The following is a 20,203-nucleotide window of genomic DNA, read 5'->3' on the forward strand; positions in this document are numbered from 1 at the left end:
CGCAATCGGACAAATCACACCTGACACTCAAACATCTGACTTCATGATAGCTGCCTAGGGCAACCAGCCTATGTGTTTGCACAGTGTGCTGTTTGCACATAGAGAAATATATACCTGGTGGGTCTTTCTTGGATGACAGCAACCCATAGACCCTATCCAGGGCTTCCCAACCCTGGTCCTGGGAGTGACCCCCTGTGTCTGCTGGTTTTCATTCCAACTGGGCTCTCAACCACTTAACTAGACCCTTAATTGAACTGTTAATTTGCTTAATTAGACCTTTTTACTTGTTTTCAGCTCTTAAACAGCTGCAGATTTCAAGTTAGCTGTAACATTTTATATGCAACTTGAACTCAGCACTGTTTAATGAAAAGCAGGAGTGTACCCAGAACCAGGGTTGGTAGGCCTATAACAATGTAATTATCTGTTACCGTGGTTGAATGAAAAAGTCAACCTAGTTTTGAAGCCAGGTGTTCACCTCAAGTCCTGCCTTTTTTTCAAAAAGGTGTGCCCGGCAGGCTGTCTCTTGTGAGTCGGTGAGACTCCAATCTCAAGGAAGACGCCCAGTGAATAGTTTAAATGTAAAAAAAACGTCTTATTGTATACAATTTTTACGTTTAAAAAAATTCATTTTTTTTTTCACCCAGTAGGGAACGAATTGTCAACACACTACTGCCGGTGTATTTTGCCAGTGGAAAATATACACGCTGAGAAACTGCACACCTGAAAACGAATTAAAGTTTTAAAAGAAAGCGGAGACGGAGGGGTGTCGGGTTGCTGCACAGACCTTGGTGTTATTTTGTTGGTGTTTTTGATGTTACGCTTCCTTTACATAAACAACACAACAGCCCCCAATTGTCAGGATGGCGGTCGAATTACCGGGGTCGGTTCGGAAGTTCTGCCGAACCAGAGCGTTTTGGATACTGGTGGTGAGTTATATCGGGTATATAACCCTGGGCTCTGTGGTTTTGATGGCTCTGGAGATGCCCCGGGAGACGGAGCTACGGGAGCAGTTGAGGACGCTGCGGGACACCTTTCTGGACTCGAACCAGTGCGTACAGGGCGATGTGCTGGAGTCCTTTATTGAAAAAGTTCTGTTCGCCAAAAAATACGGCGTCTCGGCACTGGACGAGAGGAGTCTCGAGTCCAATTACGATTTCACCTCCTCCTTGTTTTTCGTCAGTGCGTTTCTCACCACCACAGGTAGGAATATATTCACCCGTAACCATTAAAGCTGGCTGTTCTGGGGTGTTGTTTTATTAATGATGTATTTTAAATGTTAATTTAATTGTATATGTCTTTCATCTGCCATTAATCTCCGTAGCCTTATTTTTCTATTTTATTTTTACGTCTTGTATGAAACATTTTAAAAATTTGATTTTATTTTATATTGTTTAATTTTTTTTGTAAGTCGCTTTGGATAAAAGCGTCTGCTAAATAATTAAGTACTAGAATAAACAATGAATTGAAAACATTGGAAAAAAAATTTCATTGAGTGTATAGTTTATTTTAGTATTTCAGTTTGTACATCCAAATGAAATACGGAAAAGGTAGGCTTTCTATCTATACATACAGGCATAATCTGCACGTTATTATCGATCACGAATGTCGTTTTGTGAAATTATACCTCGGTTTTTGACACAAACTTTAACACATCAGCCATTTGAGGGTTTTAAATATTTAAAAGAAAAGTGATTTTTTTTTGTTTTTTCAAAGAAGTGTAGATAATGTCAAATCAAAGAACCGTATGTTATTCTTTTATCTGAAACTACCCGTATATAGACATTTATTTTGAATATAAAGGCCGGCGTCAGTTTGATTGAATCTGGAATCCCACCTGGAATCCCTATAGAGATGGGACAGTCAGTTCCACTGACGTATAATAATGGAAACTAATATCTAGGGCACAGAACTTAATTTTTCCAAAAATAATTGCATGAGCAATTACCGTGACGTAGGACTGAAATGTACGGGAAAAACCGGAAATTGCTGTTTCCGTTCATGTACTAGAGAGGCTTATCACATACCTATCACACAGAGAGTTTGCAATGCATTTCGTTAGGTAAATTTGGCTGGCAAATACCTGAGGTAAACAAAGCCAGCTTTACCTGCTGCCGTGGGAGTGCCGTGCAAACAGTAGGAGGCGTGTCTGAGCCGGCTGCTAGTCACGTGGTTAGGGAACTTAAGGATTTCCCGGTAATACTTTATAGTTGGAGTTTAAAATAATTCTCTCAAACAAGACTGACGTCATAATGAAGTAAACAGCAATAAAGACATGTGTGTCTTCCACACCGCAGCCAAGTTGTTGTTCATTCATTCTTTCTTTCTTTCTTTCTTTCTTTCTTTCTTTCTTTCTTTCGTTTATTTCTTTAACAAACATATGATATTTATAATGTGCATTATACATATCATATGGGAGATACTGAAATTGAAGAAGGCAACAATGGAAAAGACCTAGGAGTTTATGTTGACTCAGAAATGTCTTCATCTAGGCAATGTGAGGAAGCTATAAAAAAGGCCAACGAGATGCTCAGATATATTGTGAGAAGTGTTGAATTTAAATCAAGGGTCGTAATGTTAAAACTTTACAATGCATTAGTAAGACCTCACCTAGAATACTGTGTTCAGTTCTGGTCACCTCGTTACAAAAAGGATATTGCTGCTCTAGAAATAGTGCAAAGAAGAGCAACCAGAATTATCCTGGGTTTAAAAGGCATGTCATATGCAGACAGGCTAAAAGAATTGAATCTATTCAGTCTTGAACAAAGAAGACTATGCAGTGATCTGATTCAAGCATTCAAAATCCTAAAAGGTATAGACAATGTCGACCCAGGGGACTTTTTTGACCTGAAAAAAGAAACAAGGACCAGGGGTCACAAATGGAGATTAGATAAAGGGGCATTGAGAACAGAAAATAGGAGGCACTTTTTTTACAGAGGTTCTGGAACCAACTCCCCAGTAATGTTGTTGAAGCTGACATCCTGGGATCCTTCAAGAAGCTGCTTGATGAGATTCTGGGATCAATAAGCTACTAACAACCAAACGAGCAAGATGGGCCGAATGGCTTCCTCTTGTTTGTAAACTTTATGTTCTTACTAAAACTCACTGCAGTCTCTCTCTCTCTCTCTGTAGAAGCTCACTAATTATTATTGCTCAGAGCAGGGTATGCAACTGGGAAGTGAGGCAGGGAAACAGCAGTTTCATTAGCCACAGCTGTGCTAAGCATCATGCCGGGGTAATTATTATAATTTGTTTATTTAGCAGACGCCTTTATCCAAGGCGACTTACAGAGACTAGGGTGTGTGAACTATGCATCAGCTGCAGAGTCACTTACAACTACGTCTCACCCGAAAGACGGAGCACAAGGAGGTTAAGTGACTTGCTCAGGGTCACACAATGAGTCAGTGGCGGAGGTGGGATTTGAACCGGGGACCTCCTGGTTACAAGCCCTTTTCTTTAACCACTGGACCACACAGCCTCCTGGGTTCTGGAACACATGAGGAATAAAAAAGCATTTCTTGAGAGCTGCACAGTGCTGGATATACACAGGGCTATTAGCGCCAGTGATCGGAAAGCAGAAATCGGAAATATTTCTTATCGAAAGGATTAAAGATAGTTAAGGCAAATAATCACTTATAAAAATATAAATGTTTTAGTTTGATCACGACAGGTTCTGTATTAAATCACATCAGATTGTTATTGAGTGATCATTTCATTTCAAACTGCTCAATACAAGACTGACAGTGCTGGTCTGGTCTGGAACCGACTCCCCAGTAATGTTGTTGAAGCTGACACCCTGGGATCCTTCAAGAAGCTGCTTGATGAGATTCTGGGATCAATAAACTACTAACAACGAAACGAGCAAGATGGGCTGAATGGCCTCCTCTCGTTTGTAAACTTTCTTATGTTCTTACACTTTAAACACACACAAACCTTATTCTTTTTGTTAAGTTTGTAGTTTTGCTTGTATAACATGCTGCTCGGCTGCCTCTTTGAGTGTCCGAGATGAGCCCCTCTCTGCGACTCTGAGCTGTGTGGGAGATTAAAGGATGAGGGGCAGTGTGGGAGGAGGAGGAGGGTACAAAGCTCCCAGCCTCCAGCACTGTGCAAACTGTGAGCCAGCACTCAGCAGGCAGTCCCTCTCTTACACATTCCTCCACACTGAGTCAAGCAAGCCTCGCAGCTTTCCATCCTCGCAGCACGTCTCCCTGCTCTCCAGATAATCTGTGTACTGGGTGTTTTACACATTGAAAAAATATGAATTATGTATGATGTTTCAATTGAATGGGTAATGAATCCGCATCGCAATTCTGCTGCACAGCTGGAGCGCGCATGTTATCAAGCTTCTTGTATTTCGTTGGTTCCCGGTGTCTCAGCGGTCAATTGTGAAGACACTGCGTGCGGGAGCTAGAGAATGGATGCCTGGGAATCGCCAGAAACACATGACTAATACAAAACAGCCTAGTGCTAGTGGAAAGAGACTTTGTGAAAGCAGTAGCTAACTATATCAATAGTAGCAACTTCTCGGACTATAATATTAAGGCAGGACTAAGTAAGCCCAAGTTTTTGCACAGTAGTTCAAAGTAACATTACAGTTCAAATGTAAGGCTGTAGTTCATTCACAGTATGTACAGTATTTATTGGATGTACTCATGACTTCAAGGTAAGGTTGCCAAAATACATTTTAACCCCATAGTGACTAGATTGGAGAGTAAATTATTCAGTGACCTAACACCTTATCTGGAGCGCTGTGTGTGTCCCTCTCGTTGCTAGGTTACGGTGAGACGGTGCCCATCTCCGACGGAGGGAAGCTCTTCTGTATTTTCTACTGCATGCTGGGAGTACCCCTCACTCTGCTGATCTTTGCCTGCTTGGTTCAGCGGCTCATGGTGTTCGTGACGCGTAGGCCGGTGCGCTACGTGCACACGCGCTGGGGCTACGCGGCCGGCAGGGTGGCAGTGTTGCACGCCCTCCTCTTGGGGGCGCTCATGATCACGTTCTTCTTCATCATCCCTGCTGCGATCTACACTGCCATGGAGGGAGACTGGAGCTTCCTGGAGTCGCTGTACTTCTGCTTCATCTCTCTGAGCACCATCGGGCTGGGGGACTACATCCCGGGCAAGACCAGGAGCCAGGCTGTGCGGCAGGCCTACGAGTTTGGGACCTCCTGTGAGTAAAATCCATGCAATTTATTTTTTATTTTAGGGTGTCCAATTATTTTCCCTCCCTCACCGCAGAAATCCCCCACACAGCTCAGGATAGCTGAAGGTTCAGCGGCCGTCCTCCGATCCCACGACTGAGCCAGCTTCCTCTTCTACACCCAGGGACTCGAGAGCGGAGGTCAGCCTCTGGAGGACAAGCCCTGCAGGTGTCTGCTGTGAGCTCACTGGCCGCCTGGCCAGCAGGGTCCACTGTAGCGAGATGAGGAGAAACAGTCGCTGCTGGTTTTGCATCCCTAACCCACGGGAGCACCAGAGCCAATGCTCCATCAAAGACTGGCGACTTCGTACAGCCAGGATGCGAACCTGCACTCCCCTGACAGTATGACACCCTGCACACCACGCGGCCGTGCCTTTACCAGGGGAGACACTCTGGGGACGCCTCAGTCAAACCCATCCCTCTGAAGAACACATCTAAAAGAGGGTGCAGCTAACAAAATAACCCCATTAATCTAACACATAACTTACAGGGCCAAAATGTATTTACAAATATTCACACATTCTTCAGTTGCAGTTAACCATCGCTCGGGTAGCAATGGTAGCTCCTAGCACAGTCTATCCTCGCCATGAGTCATGCAAAGGATTGCCGTACACTATCCCCCTAGCGAGCATGTGGAACACTGCACTTACTAAGGGCTGTACATGACGACCCATTAAGATCAATCTCTCTTTATGCAATACAGAATGAGATTCTCCTACACCAGCTCCTCTGCGCTGACCTGCCCTGCTAATGAATTCTCTCTCTTGTCGTCTGTATCGGTGGGAAGTGCTGACACTGAACATTTTGTTTTCTTTAGTTTAGGGAAGGAAAGTCCCCATTGCCAATGTTCCCTTCGTCACAGGTTCCTATTGATACACAAATCAAAGCAACACTTTGCATGTAGTGTCTCTTATTAACACAGTAGTTACTTTAGCAAATGCATGTGTACTTACCTATAATTAGGGTTATTATGCCCAGTTACAAATCCATTATCTGTAACTGCTTAATCCTATAGAGGGTTGCAGTGAGCCAGAGCCTAACCTGGAAAGACACGGGTGCAAGGCTACACCCTGGACGGGACGCCAGTCCATCGCAGGGCAACTAAGGGACAATTTAGAGAGGCCAATCCACCTAGCCAGCATTTCTTTGGACTGTGTGAGGAAACTGGAGTACCCGGAGAAAACCCACGCGAACACGGGGAGAACATTCAAACTCCACACAGACAGATCCTTGAGGCCAGGAATCGAACCCAGGCAGCAGCCCTAACCACCGCGCCACTGTGTCCCGCCCACACTTAAAAGTGTTATTGCAAATAAATGATTAAATTTAACATTGAATCAAACCCAGCTGCAGGGCTGCGCTAACAAGCCACATGAGAATTCAGGAATCCTGATCTCACAGTCTGCACTTAATAACACATGGAGGGAGTGCACTGTCCAGTGTTAAAATGACACACAGAGAACACTGCAGTGTGTGTATATGCACAGCTTCATGGAGATCTGAGTGAAATATAAAACAGACATATTTACTGATGGGAATGGTGGGAGTAATCGGAACAGGTTTTGATACATGATGCCTGCTGTGCTAGAACTTGAGATACTGAGCATGGGGCTGCATTGGTTACAATGTCCTTTCAGCACACAGTCTATTAAACAATACATTGACAACACGTGCACAAACGCGTTCTGTTTGCTGTGCCACCCCTCTTTATATTTGTTGGTTTAATTCTGTAAAGCAACTTGCTGACATGGAAACTTTCAAATCTTAAACCGAATGGTGTCAGATTCATTACCAAACAAACCGTGTTCCAGCCAGCCAATGAGAGCATTGGCTGAGGAATCACAAACCAATCGGGGACAGAGCCAGCCAGGAGAAGCTAGCCAATCGGTGGTTTGTGGATTTCAATTTCACAGTGTTAGCGCTGAAGGAACACAAAGCCTTTTTCAGGAAGTGTGGTTTGAAACCTGGTTCCAGGAGACCTAGTTTGAGGTCGCTGTATCGAACCCCAAGTCTCACCCTGGTGTGCCGTGCAGTGGCCTGAAACTTAGTCTCTCTGCCTCTGTGTTCCTTCAGCTTTACAAGTAAAATATAATAATAAAGCAGTGACTGTATTTACATTTCTGATTGTAGTGACACCCCCCCCCCCCCGGGAATTGGAAAACTCTGTGCCTCTGACTCCCCCCTGCTAGCTGGCTGCCGCCCCCTCACTGCCTCTCTCTCCCCGCTCCAGGTTACCTGATCCTGGGGCTCATCGGGATGCTGCTGGTCCTCGAGACGTTCTGGGAGCTGCCGGGGATCCAGCGCTTTGTGAAGATCTTCCGCAGCCCCTGGGAAACACAGGAGGGCAAGCTAACTGTGCTGCCCATGGATGACAGCCTGTCTAGGGAAGAGCTTGCTGCACCAGCCCCCTGGGAGGACAAGAACCAGGGAGAGCCTTTCTATACCCAGTCCTCTGCCAGCTACATGCCAGACAAGCACTGAGAAGCGAGGACAGGCAGAGTCCAGTGCAGGACTGAAGCGAAATCCTACCCCTCGGCTGATAAAGAAATCCATCATTGACCTACTGTCCTAGACAGAGACATCAGTACAGCAGAGCATCTAAAAAATGTTTCCTAGTGATCTGACATTTCTAATATATAGAGCTTCACGTTTCAGAGGCTTTACCACTTCAAGTGATTGAAGCTAACAAAGTACTTGAATAGATTGTCCTGTTTCTGCATTTCATTCTCAAATGCTCTGTTTTTTTTAAATAACATGAAACTGACACACACAAAATTGTCACTGAAAAACTTAAAAAGCACAAAGTTTTGAAGGCTGAAAAAAAAAAAAAAAAAAAATGGCGACACATTGACGTCCAAAAAACATGTCTTGAAATAAGAATGCTCCACATTTGCATGTGTTTGTGAGCTTGCCAGTGCAGAATAAGTATCTGTGGCTGGGAGGATTCATAATGTTTCAGTGAATCCTTGTAACTGCCTTTTGATTTGACAAAGGCTAATGTAGGGGGCGCTACATTCGCCTTTGTACTGCCTGTGATGATGGAGGAAAATGGGGGTCAGTCACCTCATTGCACTTCCTGTAAAACTTTATCTGCAAGTTTAACACTTAATCACAAGAGCGCTATCCCTCTAAGGAATTACAGCCTTAATATATGCAGATGGGTGCATATTATTATTATTATTATTATTATTATTATTGTTGTTATAGATTCTTACACATCTGTTCTATACAGAGCACATGATACAATGCAGGGGTCCTATTACATGTAACACAGGAAGGAAATGGCAGGGAAGACCTCACTAGGCATTCAAGTCATTGTAGCTGACACCTCTCCTGCCCCTCCATTCGCTACACAGGTCTCAAATGTGCAGTTTTGAAAGAAACACATGATAGCAAACATGGATTCTCATTTAAAACATGGCATTGGTGCTATGTTAAGTTAAATGAAGTTTCAGCTTTGCCTTTTTCACAAGAAAGTATGTTATACTTGAACTTCCTGTGTCATTTCACCTTCTGGATCATGTTATTGGCTAAAAGCATGCCAGTCAACAGGGGAAGCAGCTGATTGGTTATTGACAGGAAGGAAGCCAGTGAAGGGGAGAATTTCACCCTCCTGGTGAACAAGGAACTCAGACACTAACTGAGAACACTGATATCAGACAGAGGTTTCTTTAACCAAGTGTAGTACCAGGGCACGTGTTTTAAAATGGAAATAAATGTTTGCTGTAACATGTGTTTCTTTCGAAACTACTCATTTGAGACCTGTGTCAAAACAAGAAGAGACTTCTGGGAGTGTTATTGTGTTAATGAGAAGGAAATGTGTAATCACAATGAGCAACACTGGAATCAAACAGAGAACAATACATTTATTTATGTTGACAATCAGGCAGTGCTGGTTTGTTTTTTGGTATTTGTTTTGTTATTATTATTATTTGTTTATTTAGCAGACGCCTTTATCCAAGGCGACTTACAGAGACTAGGGTGTGTGAATTATGCATCAGCTGCAGAGTCACTTACAACTACATCTCACCCGAAAGACGGAGCACAAGGAGGTGAAGTGACTTGCTCAGGGTCACACAATGAGTCAGTGGCTGAGCTGGGATTTGAACCGGGGACCTCCTGGTTACAAGCCCTTTTCTTTAACCACTGGACCACACAGCCTCCTGTGTGGGTATTGTTGACTTGAATCTGATTTTGTTCCTCCTTTTACATACATATAATTAAAAAGATGTATCATCCGTAACTATAAACACCCGGAAATTTGGGCTGCATCTTAAATTCAAAGGAATATGGTAAGTAAGCACCAGCACCATCTAGTGTACAGCTAGTGTATTGCCAGCAAAACAAATCAAACCTCTAAAGTGGCAGACAAAGAGACATTTGATCTGATCTAGTCCATGTTACATATATCAATGTAACATAGCAGCTCCTGAACTCATCATCAAAGCAGATTAACACAAACTTCCCAAAAACACCAGATCTCAATATTAGAGCATCAACCATCGACATAAAGGATTTGATGGGCACTCCAGGTCCTCTGAATTGTGTTTGTCAGAGGTGCTTCTCCACTTGTTAATAAGCAGCTGCTGAGCAGAGACCTGGCCCTGAAAGGAACGACACCTTGAAATGTGATTCCTGTCAAGAGAAATTAATAGAGCTTCGGTATGGTACAGACCAGGGACACAGTGTGCTTCAGCACACAGTCTCTCCCTCTCATCTCTCTCTTTGCTTTTTATTTTTATCTGTGGATACAGTGGAGGCGGTCAGTCGTCTGTAGAGTTGTGCATGTACAGTATACAGTTGTGGCCAAAAGTTTTGCGTCACCTAGAATTTTACGATTGAGACATAAAAAAACTATATGAACATAATTTAGATCTTTTATTTAACATCATGTAATACAAAGAAACCAAAATGATATCGCAAAAGTCTACCGGAAGCCATAATAGTAGTACAGTATTTCATGTTAGATTTTGAAATGCCACATTTTTCAACTTTTTTCATTAGTATATGGGAAAACTACAAAGCGGTGTGCAATTCAATATGTTAACGTAACATTATTCAGCAGGTTTAATTTGACTACATGAAGCAAAATCAGTTAATTCTATTTGGTGATGCAATGCTTTTGGCCAGAGCTGTAGAAAGCCTCTGGTCTGACTGTGATGAAACTGGCTAAGGATCTTTTTTTTTATTAAGTGTATTTGAAAATTGGGGTAAATAGAGCTGTTCTCTGTCTTTGTGTCTGTCCAACTGTCTGTGGAGGAACTGTCTGTCAGTCTGTCTATCAATGGTCACTCTCTGTAGTGTCATCTATCAGTCAGTCTGTCTGTTTGCTTATTGCAAGAACACAAACACACTGTGCTTGTATTTATTTATTGATCAGGCTGTGTCAGGGTGCTTTCACCGGAGTTCAGGACCAGCGTTCCAGTTCTAGTTGCCTGCCATAGACATCAGCTAGATCCGCCAGTGTTTTATAGAAGAGACAGCGCCATCTAGCAACCTCCCACTTTGGATCAAGTTTGTGTTGATGGCAATACTCTGCTGTGCACCAGATGACGCTGGTGCTTACTAATATAGAGACTTTGGCTGATATAATCGACATAGCGTTTATATCAGGTAACTGGAGCCGAAGAGCAGCTCCTGAAAAAGCATAATATTGAGTCATTGTAGAAAGAGCTGTAAGGATTGCAAACCCAGAAGATGCAATGCTGCTGTTTCTTTAAAGAGCAGAACGCAGGGCTGATCTGAAAACAGCTTATTTGTGGGTATTTATAGGCACTAGACGTCATAGAATAAGGGTGTCTCATTCAAAAATGTAATCTTTAACCAAAAAATCGAATCAGTCCTGGAAAAAAAAAGAAAAACTAATTCAATCCTATTAAATATGCACCCAGGCGTTGTACAAACTGGAGCTCAGCCCTGTTATATAACTTCCCTAACCAGCTCAGCTACAGAAAATCAATGCAAAGGCAATGAAAGACCACCCATGGGGACTCTGTACAGTCTAAACAGGAGTTTAAAGCCGTTTCACAAGCAGTTTCAGACCCAATCACACTCAAGAGGCTCCTGGGACATTTTGTTTATCATTATCTTGGTTCACAAATCAGTCCCTGTGCAGCAAAATAAAACTTTTTAGCTAATGAAATCCTTTACTAGCTGTCCCACAATCCCATTTATATAGGTCTCAAATGTGCAGCTCCACAGCGGATGTGAGCCACTGCCCCCTGGAGGACAAAGGCAGGCCAAGCAGGTGTCCGCTTGAGCTCACCAGGTGCCTGGTCAGTAGGGGGCACTGTAGAGCAGTGAGGATTAACAGTCCCTGCTGGTTTTGTTTCCCTAACCCAGAGCCAGCTGACGCTCCCTGTGGAGTCACCAGTGAAGCCCTCACACGACTTCCCACAATCAGGACTAGTCTATCCATATATCCTATCTATCTATCTATCTATCTGTCTATCTATCTATCTATCTATGTGTTTATTCAATTGATTTGTCTCTCTGTCTATCACTATCTACTCTCTTATCTGACTGCATTAATAATAGAAGTGATCCAGTCTCTGGCTGTTCAATAACACTGTTCTGTTCTTTTAAAATCACATTAGTGTTGTTCTGGTTTCTCAGAGAGGGGCCAGAGAGGTTTTTCAGTGTTAACACCTCCTCCCACCTTCCTTCTCTCTCTCTCTCTCTCTCTCTCTCTCTCTCTCTCTCTCTCTCTCTCTCTCTCTCACACACACAGCCACAAGGTTATTACATTGAAAACGTGAGCGATGTGTCACAGACTCTCCATCTCTCTCCCTCTCTCTCCAGCATCCAGTGTCTCTTTCTTTCAGCATCTTTGTTTACTGCTGGATTTTGACTTTCATTATTTTTTTCTCCCCTCCTCCCTTTCTTTTTTACTGTCCCTCTCTTTTCTTTCTTTCTTTTTATTTCTCCCTCTCTCCACCTCGCTCTTCCTCTTTTGTCTCTCTCTACCTTTTCCCTCTCCCTTCCTCTCTCTCTCTCTCTTTCTCCCTCTCTCTTTTTGATCTTTAAAAAGCACAGTAAGGAATAAAAAGACTTCTCGCATTCACGGAAGGGAAGAAGCCCCTCATTCACACAGAATTTCTGGGATTCAGGAAGGAAGCCCTTTCCCCTTCTCTTCTGGAATTCTGAGAGGGGTATTCCGGAACCGCAGCATTCCATATGGGAATTCGGGAATTCTGCCCCTCTCCCACAGGCAAATTAACAGAAAGGTGAGTCGAATGTATATTTTTTAATACAGACACATATTCCATAGTAAAACAATCAAAAGTGTGGTTAATTGAACTACTCATAATAATCAAAACCCGACCCCTTTTCCATATTATTTCCTGTGAAGTTATAGTGGATGTGGTCGTACAGCACATTGTCTATCATACTTTACATCTGTACAAAACCTCTGACCCAATTTGAATGGAAGTTGCTAAGAAATGATTCAGCATGTTAATGGGAGATCCTGGGTCTATATGGGGTGTCTCCCTGCCTGCACACCCCTCCATCGGCAAGCCACACCTGCGTTTTGAAAACGCTTCTTAAATTCTGATGAAACTTGGCATTAACAGTTAGCTATTGAGAGTATTATATTCAGTCACTCAAATACTGTGTTCTTTAATTGTATTGCTGTGTTGAAGTGCTTTCACTTGAGCTCAGGAGCTGCTGTTCAGTTCTAGTTGCCTGAAGTAGATGGACCAAGTGTTTTTATAGAAGTCTGCCAGGTGGGATCAATTTTATTTTCTCTTGCAATACACTAGCTGTGCACTAGATGGCGCTGGCACCTATGACTATAAAGACACTTTGGCTAATCTATCTTATGTTAGTCTATTAACCCAGCAATGCTGAACCCTGATGGCTAATTACAAGATGATAATGCACTCATCCACTGGGAACCGTGCACACGGTTTGAGAAGCATGACGGAGACTTCTTCCACGGCCACCACATTCATCTCAATCTGATCGAGCATGCCTGGGATGAACTTGAGCAATCATCATCACCATCCACTGCTTGCCTCTCTGCACTAAATAGACTGAATGGATCCCTCGAGGCACCTTCCAGCACCTTGTGGAGTCGACGCCATGTCAAGGCTGTGATCAGGGCAAACGGAGGCCCAACCCGATATTAGGGACATGTCCTAATAAAGTGTCCAGGCGGTGTACGGCTTACATGTTGTGATCTTATCAGGAGCTCGTCCCCATTGACTGCCATTATATTCTGTCCGGGACATTTCAATGGTAATGTAAGGGGACATAGTGGAGGCGGTCATACGTGTGTATGTCACACTTCATACAGTCCCATACAGCAGTGTGCACATTTATCACAACACCTCAAGATTGGGCATTGATCTCCTTTATATACCTGCCTGCATGAAAACTTCAGGGTGTGAGAATTTCAATTTTCAGTCAGTAATCAGTGATATAGAAACACTAGGCACTCATGTGTGAAAATGTTACACCACTTTCTGCTTTAATTAGGCGTCTTAAACAACTTCTAAAAAGTCTCCTGCATTTTACCATGTGTGGCTCTGTGTTCCTTTTCTGTTATAAATGAATTGTATGTGTGGCTTATTAAAGTCATCAATTAAATTAGACAATCTTGACCATTTCAGTTCCAGTGGTTTGATTTCATTTACACAACAAATCAAAACTACAGAAGCAATGGGGTGTTGTAATACAGAAGCAATGGGGTGTTCTGATACAGAAGCAATGGGGTGTTCTGATACAGAAGCAATGGGGTGTTCTGATACAGAAGCAATGGGGTGTTCTGATACAGAAGCAATGGGGTGTTCTAATACAGAAGCAATGGGGTGTTCTGATACATAAGCAATGGGGTGTTCTGATACATTATTTAACAGAAGCTATTGAGAGACACCAGTCTGTATGTGATTAAACATGTCATTGCTGATTCTTATTCTATACTGTTCTATACACACTGTACTGTTTATATCACTTTTTCATCACACTGATGGCTCTAGTTTTGGATCTGCAGTGTGGCGGGGGCTGGCTGTTACTGCCAGGCTTGTTATAAACAAGATATTTATGTCAAGACTGAAATGCAGATTCCAGGCCTGTGGGATCTCAGTGGCCTCCCCCGTTGCTTCACTGTTGTTCTCTTTGCAGTCGCTGTGCATTTCCAGCCTACAGAGACCCTTTTTAACTTGTCAGGTGGTGTCAAGGCAAGAATAACTGTGCCAGGCAGCCTGCAGGCAAATGTGCATTTATCAAAGAAGGGCGAGAAGGAGGATTTTAATGGGTGCAGATTTAATAAGCAATTCATTTGCATGCATTAGTGTGTAATAATGCATTTCTGTAGCACGGTTTGTTGAAATTAGCATTTCACAAAATCCTTTACAATGGGGGCGAATGATGAGTTGCTGAGGTGATACTAATTCAATACAGAATTTTCTCTACTGAGTATAGATGGGAGAGTCTAGTATAGAGAACTCAGTACTGTACAGATCTGAGAGCCAGATAATTCAACACAGTCTAGTATAGCGAACTAAGTACTGTACAGATCTGAGAGCCAGCTAATTCAACACAGTCTCGTATAGAGAACTCAGTACTGTACAGATCTGAGAGCCAGCTAATTCAACAGAGTCTAGTATAGAGAACTCAGTACTGTGGATCTGAGAGCCAGCTAATTTAACACAGTCTCGTATAGAGAACTCAGTACTGTACAGATCTGAAAGCCAGCTAATTCAATACAGTCTAGTATAACGACATCAGTGCTGGGGATCTGAGAGCCAGCTAATTCAATACAGTTTAGTATAGAGAACTCAGTGCTGTACTGGGGATCTGAGAGCCAGCTAATTCAATACAGTTTAGTATAGAGAACTCAGTGCTGTACTGTTGATCTGAGAGCCAGCTAATTCAACACAGTCTAGTATAGAGAACTCAGTGCTGTACTGTTGATCTGAGAGCCAGCTAATTCAACACAGTCTAGTATAGAGACATCAGTGCTGGGGATCTGAGAGCAGCTGGAACTACCTGGTTGTTGGTTTATATATAATGTGGTGAATTGTATTAAATGTGCATCTCATTTAAAATGTAGATAATCTGCAGTACAAGACAGTATTAAAAAACAAACAAAAAAACTTCTGCACACCATTATTTTATATCCTGAAGCGAAACAAAAAATAATGTGATTTCTGGTTCTGGAAATGAGATTAGCATGCTTGCTAGTGAAACATGCATTATTACTGTGCAGCAAACTCAATAGTGCTTATTTTACAGGAAGCATCTGAAATGAACATTGTGATGCTTCTAATTTATCTTCCTGTAGTCATTGTGGAGAGCAGGGCTTCCCAACCCTGGTCCTGGAGATCTCCTGTGGCTGCTGGTTTTCATTCCAGCTGACCTCTCAGCTACTTAACCAGACCTGTAACTGAGCTCAGAATTTGCTTAATTAGCCCTTGTACCTGTTTTCAGCTCTTAAACAGTTGCAGATTTCAAAGTTAGCTATAACTTTTACAAGCAACTTGAACTGTGCAACTGTTTAAGAGATGAAAACAATTAAAAAGGTCTAATTAAGCAAATTATCAGTTCAGCTAAGGGTCTAGTTCAGTAATTGAGAACACATTTGGAATGAAAACCAGCAGACACAGGGGGTCCCCCAGGACAGGGTTGTGGAGGACACGTGACATCGGTTTGTCTGTCTCTGTCAAGCTGACTGTGGTATGTGTTTTTCTAACTCTGTCTCTCAGCTGCTGGTCAGAAGCAAATAATAAATGGAATATTTTTCCCTCAAATAAATACCCTGTGCATAGACTGCACAAGGTGTTGGAAGGTGCCTCGAGGGATCCATCCAGTCCTTCATATCTCACACTTGACGATCCTCTCTAGTTTCCTCTCTGTCCGTCACTGTTTGCATCCACAGCTGTCTCTCGAGGCTTCCCTTTGCCGTTGCTGATCCACTCTGGTGACTCTTGGAGCAGCCTGACCAGCAGGACTGTCCTTGCCACCTGTGCTCCTGCTCCACGTGCCCCCACGATCTCTCCAATGCTGTTAGATCTTTCCCCAGTCCTGGTAGACTGTTTGCGAGCGTGCTGCTCCCACAGCTTTACAGTGCTGCAGGGATGTCATAAAAATACCTACTAGCTTGTCAGAACCTAATCTATTAAAACAACTCAGATTTTATCTGTAGTTATTTGTCTTAGCCTCGTGGTTATTGGCACATTTTAGGTGTTGGCTCTTGAATGAGTGAAGGTTCATCGGACACAAGCGTTGAATATGAGTCTCTGAAACTGCAGAATTACTGGACACTCCTAAGGAGAGCCGGGTCTTAGTGAAGTGTTATTAGAAAATCTGAAGAAAATTCATATAGCAAACTGATGAAACAAAGGAAAGAAAAATAATTACACACCAAATATGAGAGGTTTTAATAGATTTGGTTCTGAGAAGCTATTAGATCCTTTTATATCATTTCACACTGCCTGAAACCGTTGTCTTATCATTGATTGGTGCTTAATAACGTGCGCACGTATTTAACAAGGTTCTTTTAATTCAGCTATACAAGTCTTAAAACTCAGAGCTTCAGCACCGCCCGAATTACTACACTCCGTTATTGGCTGTGAATTTATTTTGCCCATAGAACTTTCACAGCTGTGTCGTGTACTGCACTTTTGCGCCCTCTTGTGGCGTTGACAAGTACAAGCGATTGATTCAGTCATGTAGTTCATTCTGTGCTTTTTATCAGAGCATAATGGTGGTCAATGGGAGTTATTGAAAATATCAGTTTGGATATCCTCGTATATCAGCAGCATGCGCAGAATAGTAGAATACGAAATGGCAACGAATAGCATATTGGTAATTGGTCAAGTGGTATTAAAGACTGCAAATGAGGTGTTAGTGTCATGTTAGTACCAAAACTGTTGCACCACTCTATAGAATGAACAAATTTTGCTTCATAAAGTCGAATGAAACCTGCTGAATATATATAAAAATTCAATTCTAAAATTGTATGCAAAACGTTTGGCCGCGTCTGTGTTTCTCTCCCTGTGTAACGCTGTCTCTCCCCCGCAGGTCCGCTATGCAGCTGCTGTCTGATCACAGCCCTCGCCGCCTCTCTGACATCAGCTCTCAGCTGAGGCAGCTCCGGTACCTCACCGTGGAGGATCCCATCAAAGAGGAGCTGAAATCAGCCCGCTCCTTCCTGGACGTGAACAGTGCGCTCGGGGACCTGTCCACCATCGAGGTGCGCATTCTCCGAATCACCGGATACTACCGGCACAGCGCCCAGTGGTCACCCAGCTCCTGTGAGTGCTCACGTATTGAGCCACTTTATATACAGCAGAATACACATTGTAATTGTAGCTAACCAACATCGTACCTATTTTGCACTCGCTACATACAGCTGTGGTCAAAAGTCGCACGACCAGCCAGCTTCCTTTTTCACCCATGAGAGCGGATGTCAGCGAGCTACCGGCCTCTGGAGGTCAAGCCCTGCAGGTGTCCGCTCTCAGCTCACTGGACGCCTGACCAGCAGGGTTCACTGTAGAGCGATGAGGAGAAACAGTCCCTGACGGTTTAACCTCCCTAACCCCCACGGCAGCGACAGAGCTAATGCGATGCTCCCTTCAGAGTCCCCAGCAAAGCCTGACGACTCTGTACAGCCAGGACGCGAACCTGCACTGTACGACTCACCCTGCGCACCACGCGGCTGCGCTTCTACCAGGTGAACCACGCAAACAGGATTGTGAATAGCTCATGACAGGTTAGATTTATGGAAGTACTTTTTAGATATCTCTAATGTCACCGAAATGTGCCCCTGGTTGACCCTGTGCTATTCCTCTCTTGAAGTCCAGCTGTTTTGAGGGTCTGTCCCACTCTCTCTCAGCCCCCTGCCTCTCTCAGCACTTTCCTGTTTTATTTTTCCTTTGAATGGAGTCCAGACACAGACAGCCTTTCATTCAAAGCACTAAAACCACCGGCTAAATAAAGAATCATCAATCTGGTCTTTGATGAGGCTGGATTGCAGGCGCTGAAATGATCAAACAACCTGGAAGACTGTGAAATATTTTGTGCATCAGCTACAGTACAAAAAAGACTAGCTGATTCCAGAATAGTAGGTAGTAAATTAATCTAACAGATAAGGACAAAGAAATCCTAACTGTGAGCTAGTCAGGGTTTTTGTTCTTGTTTATTTGATATGATTTTTAGCTCACAATATCAGGTAACATAAGCGTTATACTGCCAAGGCAGTAGAATCTACTGCAATATTATTGTTAGGACCCAGTTCATTATTTTAAGAGGTTCAAATGTCATTGTCTTTTATTTAATCTTCCTCTTAACTGTTTCTGTTTGCAATCAATCTGAATAATTATTACTACAGTTACGCAGATATTTTTTGAGTGGGTCTGTAAGTTCAGGAGCTGCTCTTCAGTTCTGGTTGCCTGCCATAGACATATGCTATGTAGGCTAGATTAAGTGTCTTTAGATTCGTAAGCACCACCGCCATCTAGTGCCCAGCAGTGTATTGCTGACAAAAGGCAGATGGCTTTTTCTTCCATTAAGACACTTTGGCTGATCTAGCCTACAAATGTCTATGGCAGCAACTAGGACTGAAGAGCAGCTCCTGAACTCATAGTTGAGCATCAAGACCGGTTCCTTGTTAGCACACCATTCTCCTCTACTGGGGGGGAACTCATTTAAAATCACAGAATCTAGGCTTTTTAGATACTTCACCTGATAGGCTGTTCCATGCATTTATAACTCTCTGTGTCGCAAAGTGCTTCCTACCTTCTGTTCTAAAGTCTACTCAGCTTCCATTCATGCCCTCTTGTTCTTCTCTCTGTGCTGAATTTGAAGTCGTGGCTTGGGTTGACTTTATCAAGACCATTTATGATTTTAAAGACTTCAATCAAGTCCTCTCTTTCCCTTCTTTTTTCTAAGCTGAAGAGATTTCATTCTTTTACCCTGTCCTCCTAGCTCATGGAGTCCTGGGATCAGCCTAGTTGCCCTTCTCTGTACCTTCTCCAGTGCAATGATGTCTTTTTTGTAGTGAGGTGACCAGAACTGCACACAGTATTCTAGTATGGGGTCTAACTAGAGCATTGGATCATCTTAACATAACCTCTGTAGACTTGTATTCCAAGCCTGTTGCATACAGCCTCACATTCTCTTACCCTGAGATCCTTAAGCTTCTCCACTGGCTCCTTCCTATCCTTGACCAATCAGCTGCTTCCACTGTTGACTGACATGTATCCAGCCAGTAACATAAGAGCATAAGAACACAAGAAAGTTTACAAACGAGAGGAGGCCATTCAGCCCATCTTGCTCGTTTGGTTGTTAGTTGTAACATGACCCAGAAGACACTGCTGAGGTGAAATGACCTGGGAAGTGGAACAGATTTGTGGAGCTTTCTTTAACCTTGTGTTGTTCCAGATGTTTTAAAATGAAAATAAACGCTGGCTGTAACATGTGTCCCTTTCAAAACGGCATGTTTGAGACCTCCAGCTGTGGCCAAAAGTTTTGCATAACCTAGAATTTTAGGATCGAGACATCATTTAAAATCATGTAATCAAAGAAACTACAAAATGATATCGAAAAAGTCTGCCGGAAGCCATAATAGTAGTGCACTATTCCATGTTAGATTTCGAAATGCCACATTGTTCAATTTTTGTCAGTTTTTCGTTAAGTAGATGGAAAACTCCAAAGCGGTGTATAATTCAATATGTTAAGGTAACATTATTCAACAGGTTTTCATTCGACTTTATGAAGCAAAATTAGTCTGGAAGTGTGCAACAGCTTGATGGAATTATCTTGTTAGCTCAACTCTTTAAGAAACTGTTCTGTATTTGAAAGAATATTCAAGAGGTCTGTCTCAGTCTTTAGCAGATCTTAGAGAATCTGGAGCCAGTGCCTCTCTAATCCTCCGCTCTCACAATCCTCTTTGAGACGAGACCTCTGTTTGTGGAGCTCATTGTGGTTTTGGAGCTGAGAGAGCGGGGAGGGAGAGAAGGGAGCGATGCAGAAATTCACAGCCAAGATCTCTCCTGAGACG

At 43.0% G+C, this 20,203-nt stretch overlaps 2 protein-coding genes across 3 annotated transcripts in view; both read left to right on the forward strand.

Annotated features, from left to right (window-relative positions):
• Positions 1 to 328: 328 nt before the first annotated feature.
• On the forward strand, positions 329 to 9,078 carry LOC117967741 (potassium channel subfamily K member 1-like). The gene is made up of 3 exons (XM_059016010.1): positions 329 to 1,200; positions 4,771 to 5,166; positions 7,427 to 9,078. Exons 1-3 carry the CDS (start codon positions 861 to 863, stop codon positions 7,675 to 7,677), a joined length of 987 nt encoding a protein of 328 aa, XP_058871993.1. The 5' UTR covers positions 329 to 860; the 3' UTR covers positions 7,678 to 9,078.
• Positions 9,079 to 11,931: 2,853 nt separating this feature from the next.
• Positions 11,932 to 20,203, forward strand: part of LOC117398584 (solute carrier family 35 member F3-like) — an 18,265-nt gene continuing 9,993 nt past the window's right edge. The window contains exons 1-2 of one of the 2 annotated variants that reach the window (XM_059016011.1): positions 11,932 to 12,422; positions 17,224 to 17,456. In XM_059016011.1, coding sequence (XP_058871994.1) covers positions 12,373 to 12,422; positions 17,224 to 17,456 — 283 coding nt within the window. In that variant the 5' untranslated portion in view covers positions 11,932 to 12,372. Of the gene's footprint in view, positions 12,423 to 17,223; positions 17,457 to 19,969 lie in introns of those variants that run through there. The other variant, XM_033997563.3, reaches the window with a different exon arrangement.

This window comes from Acipenser ruthenus, chromosome 51 (genome assembly GCF_902713425.1).
Source record: "Acipenser ruthenus chromosome 51, fAciRut3.2 maternal haplotype, whole genome shotgun sequence".
In the NCBI taxonomy this organism is placed as follows: Eukaryota; Metazoa; Chordata; class Actinopteri; order Acipenseriformes; family Acipenseridae; genus Acipenser; species Acipenser ruthenus.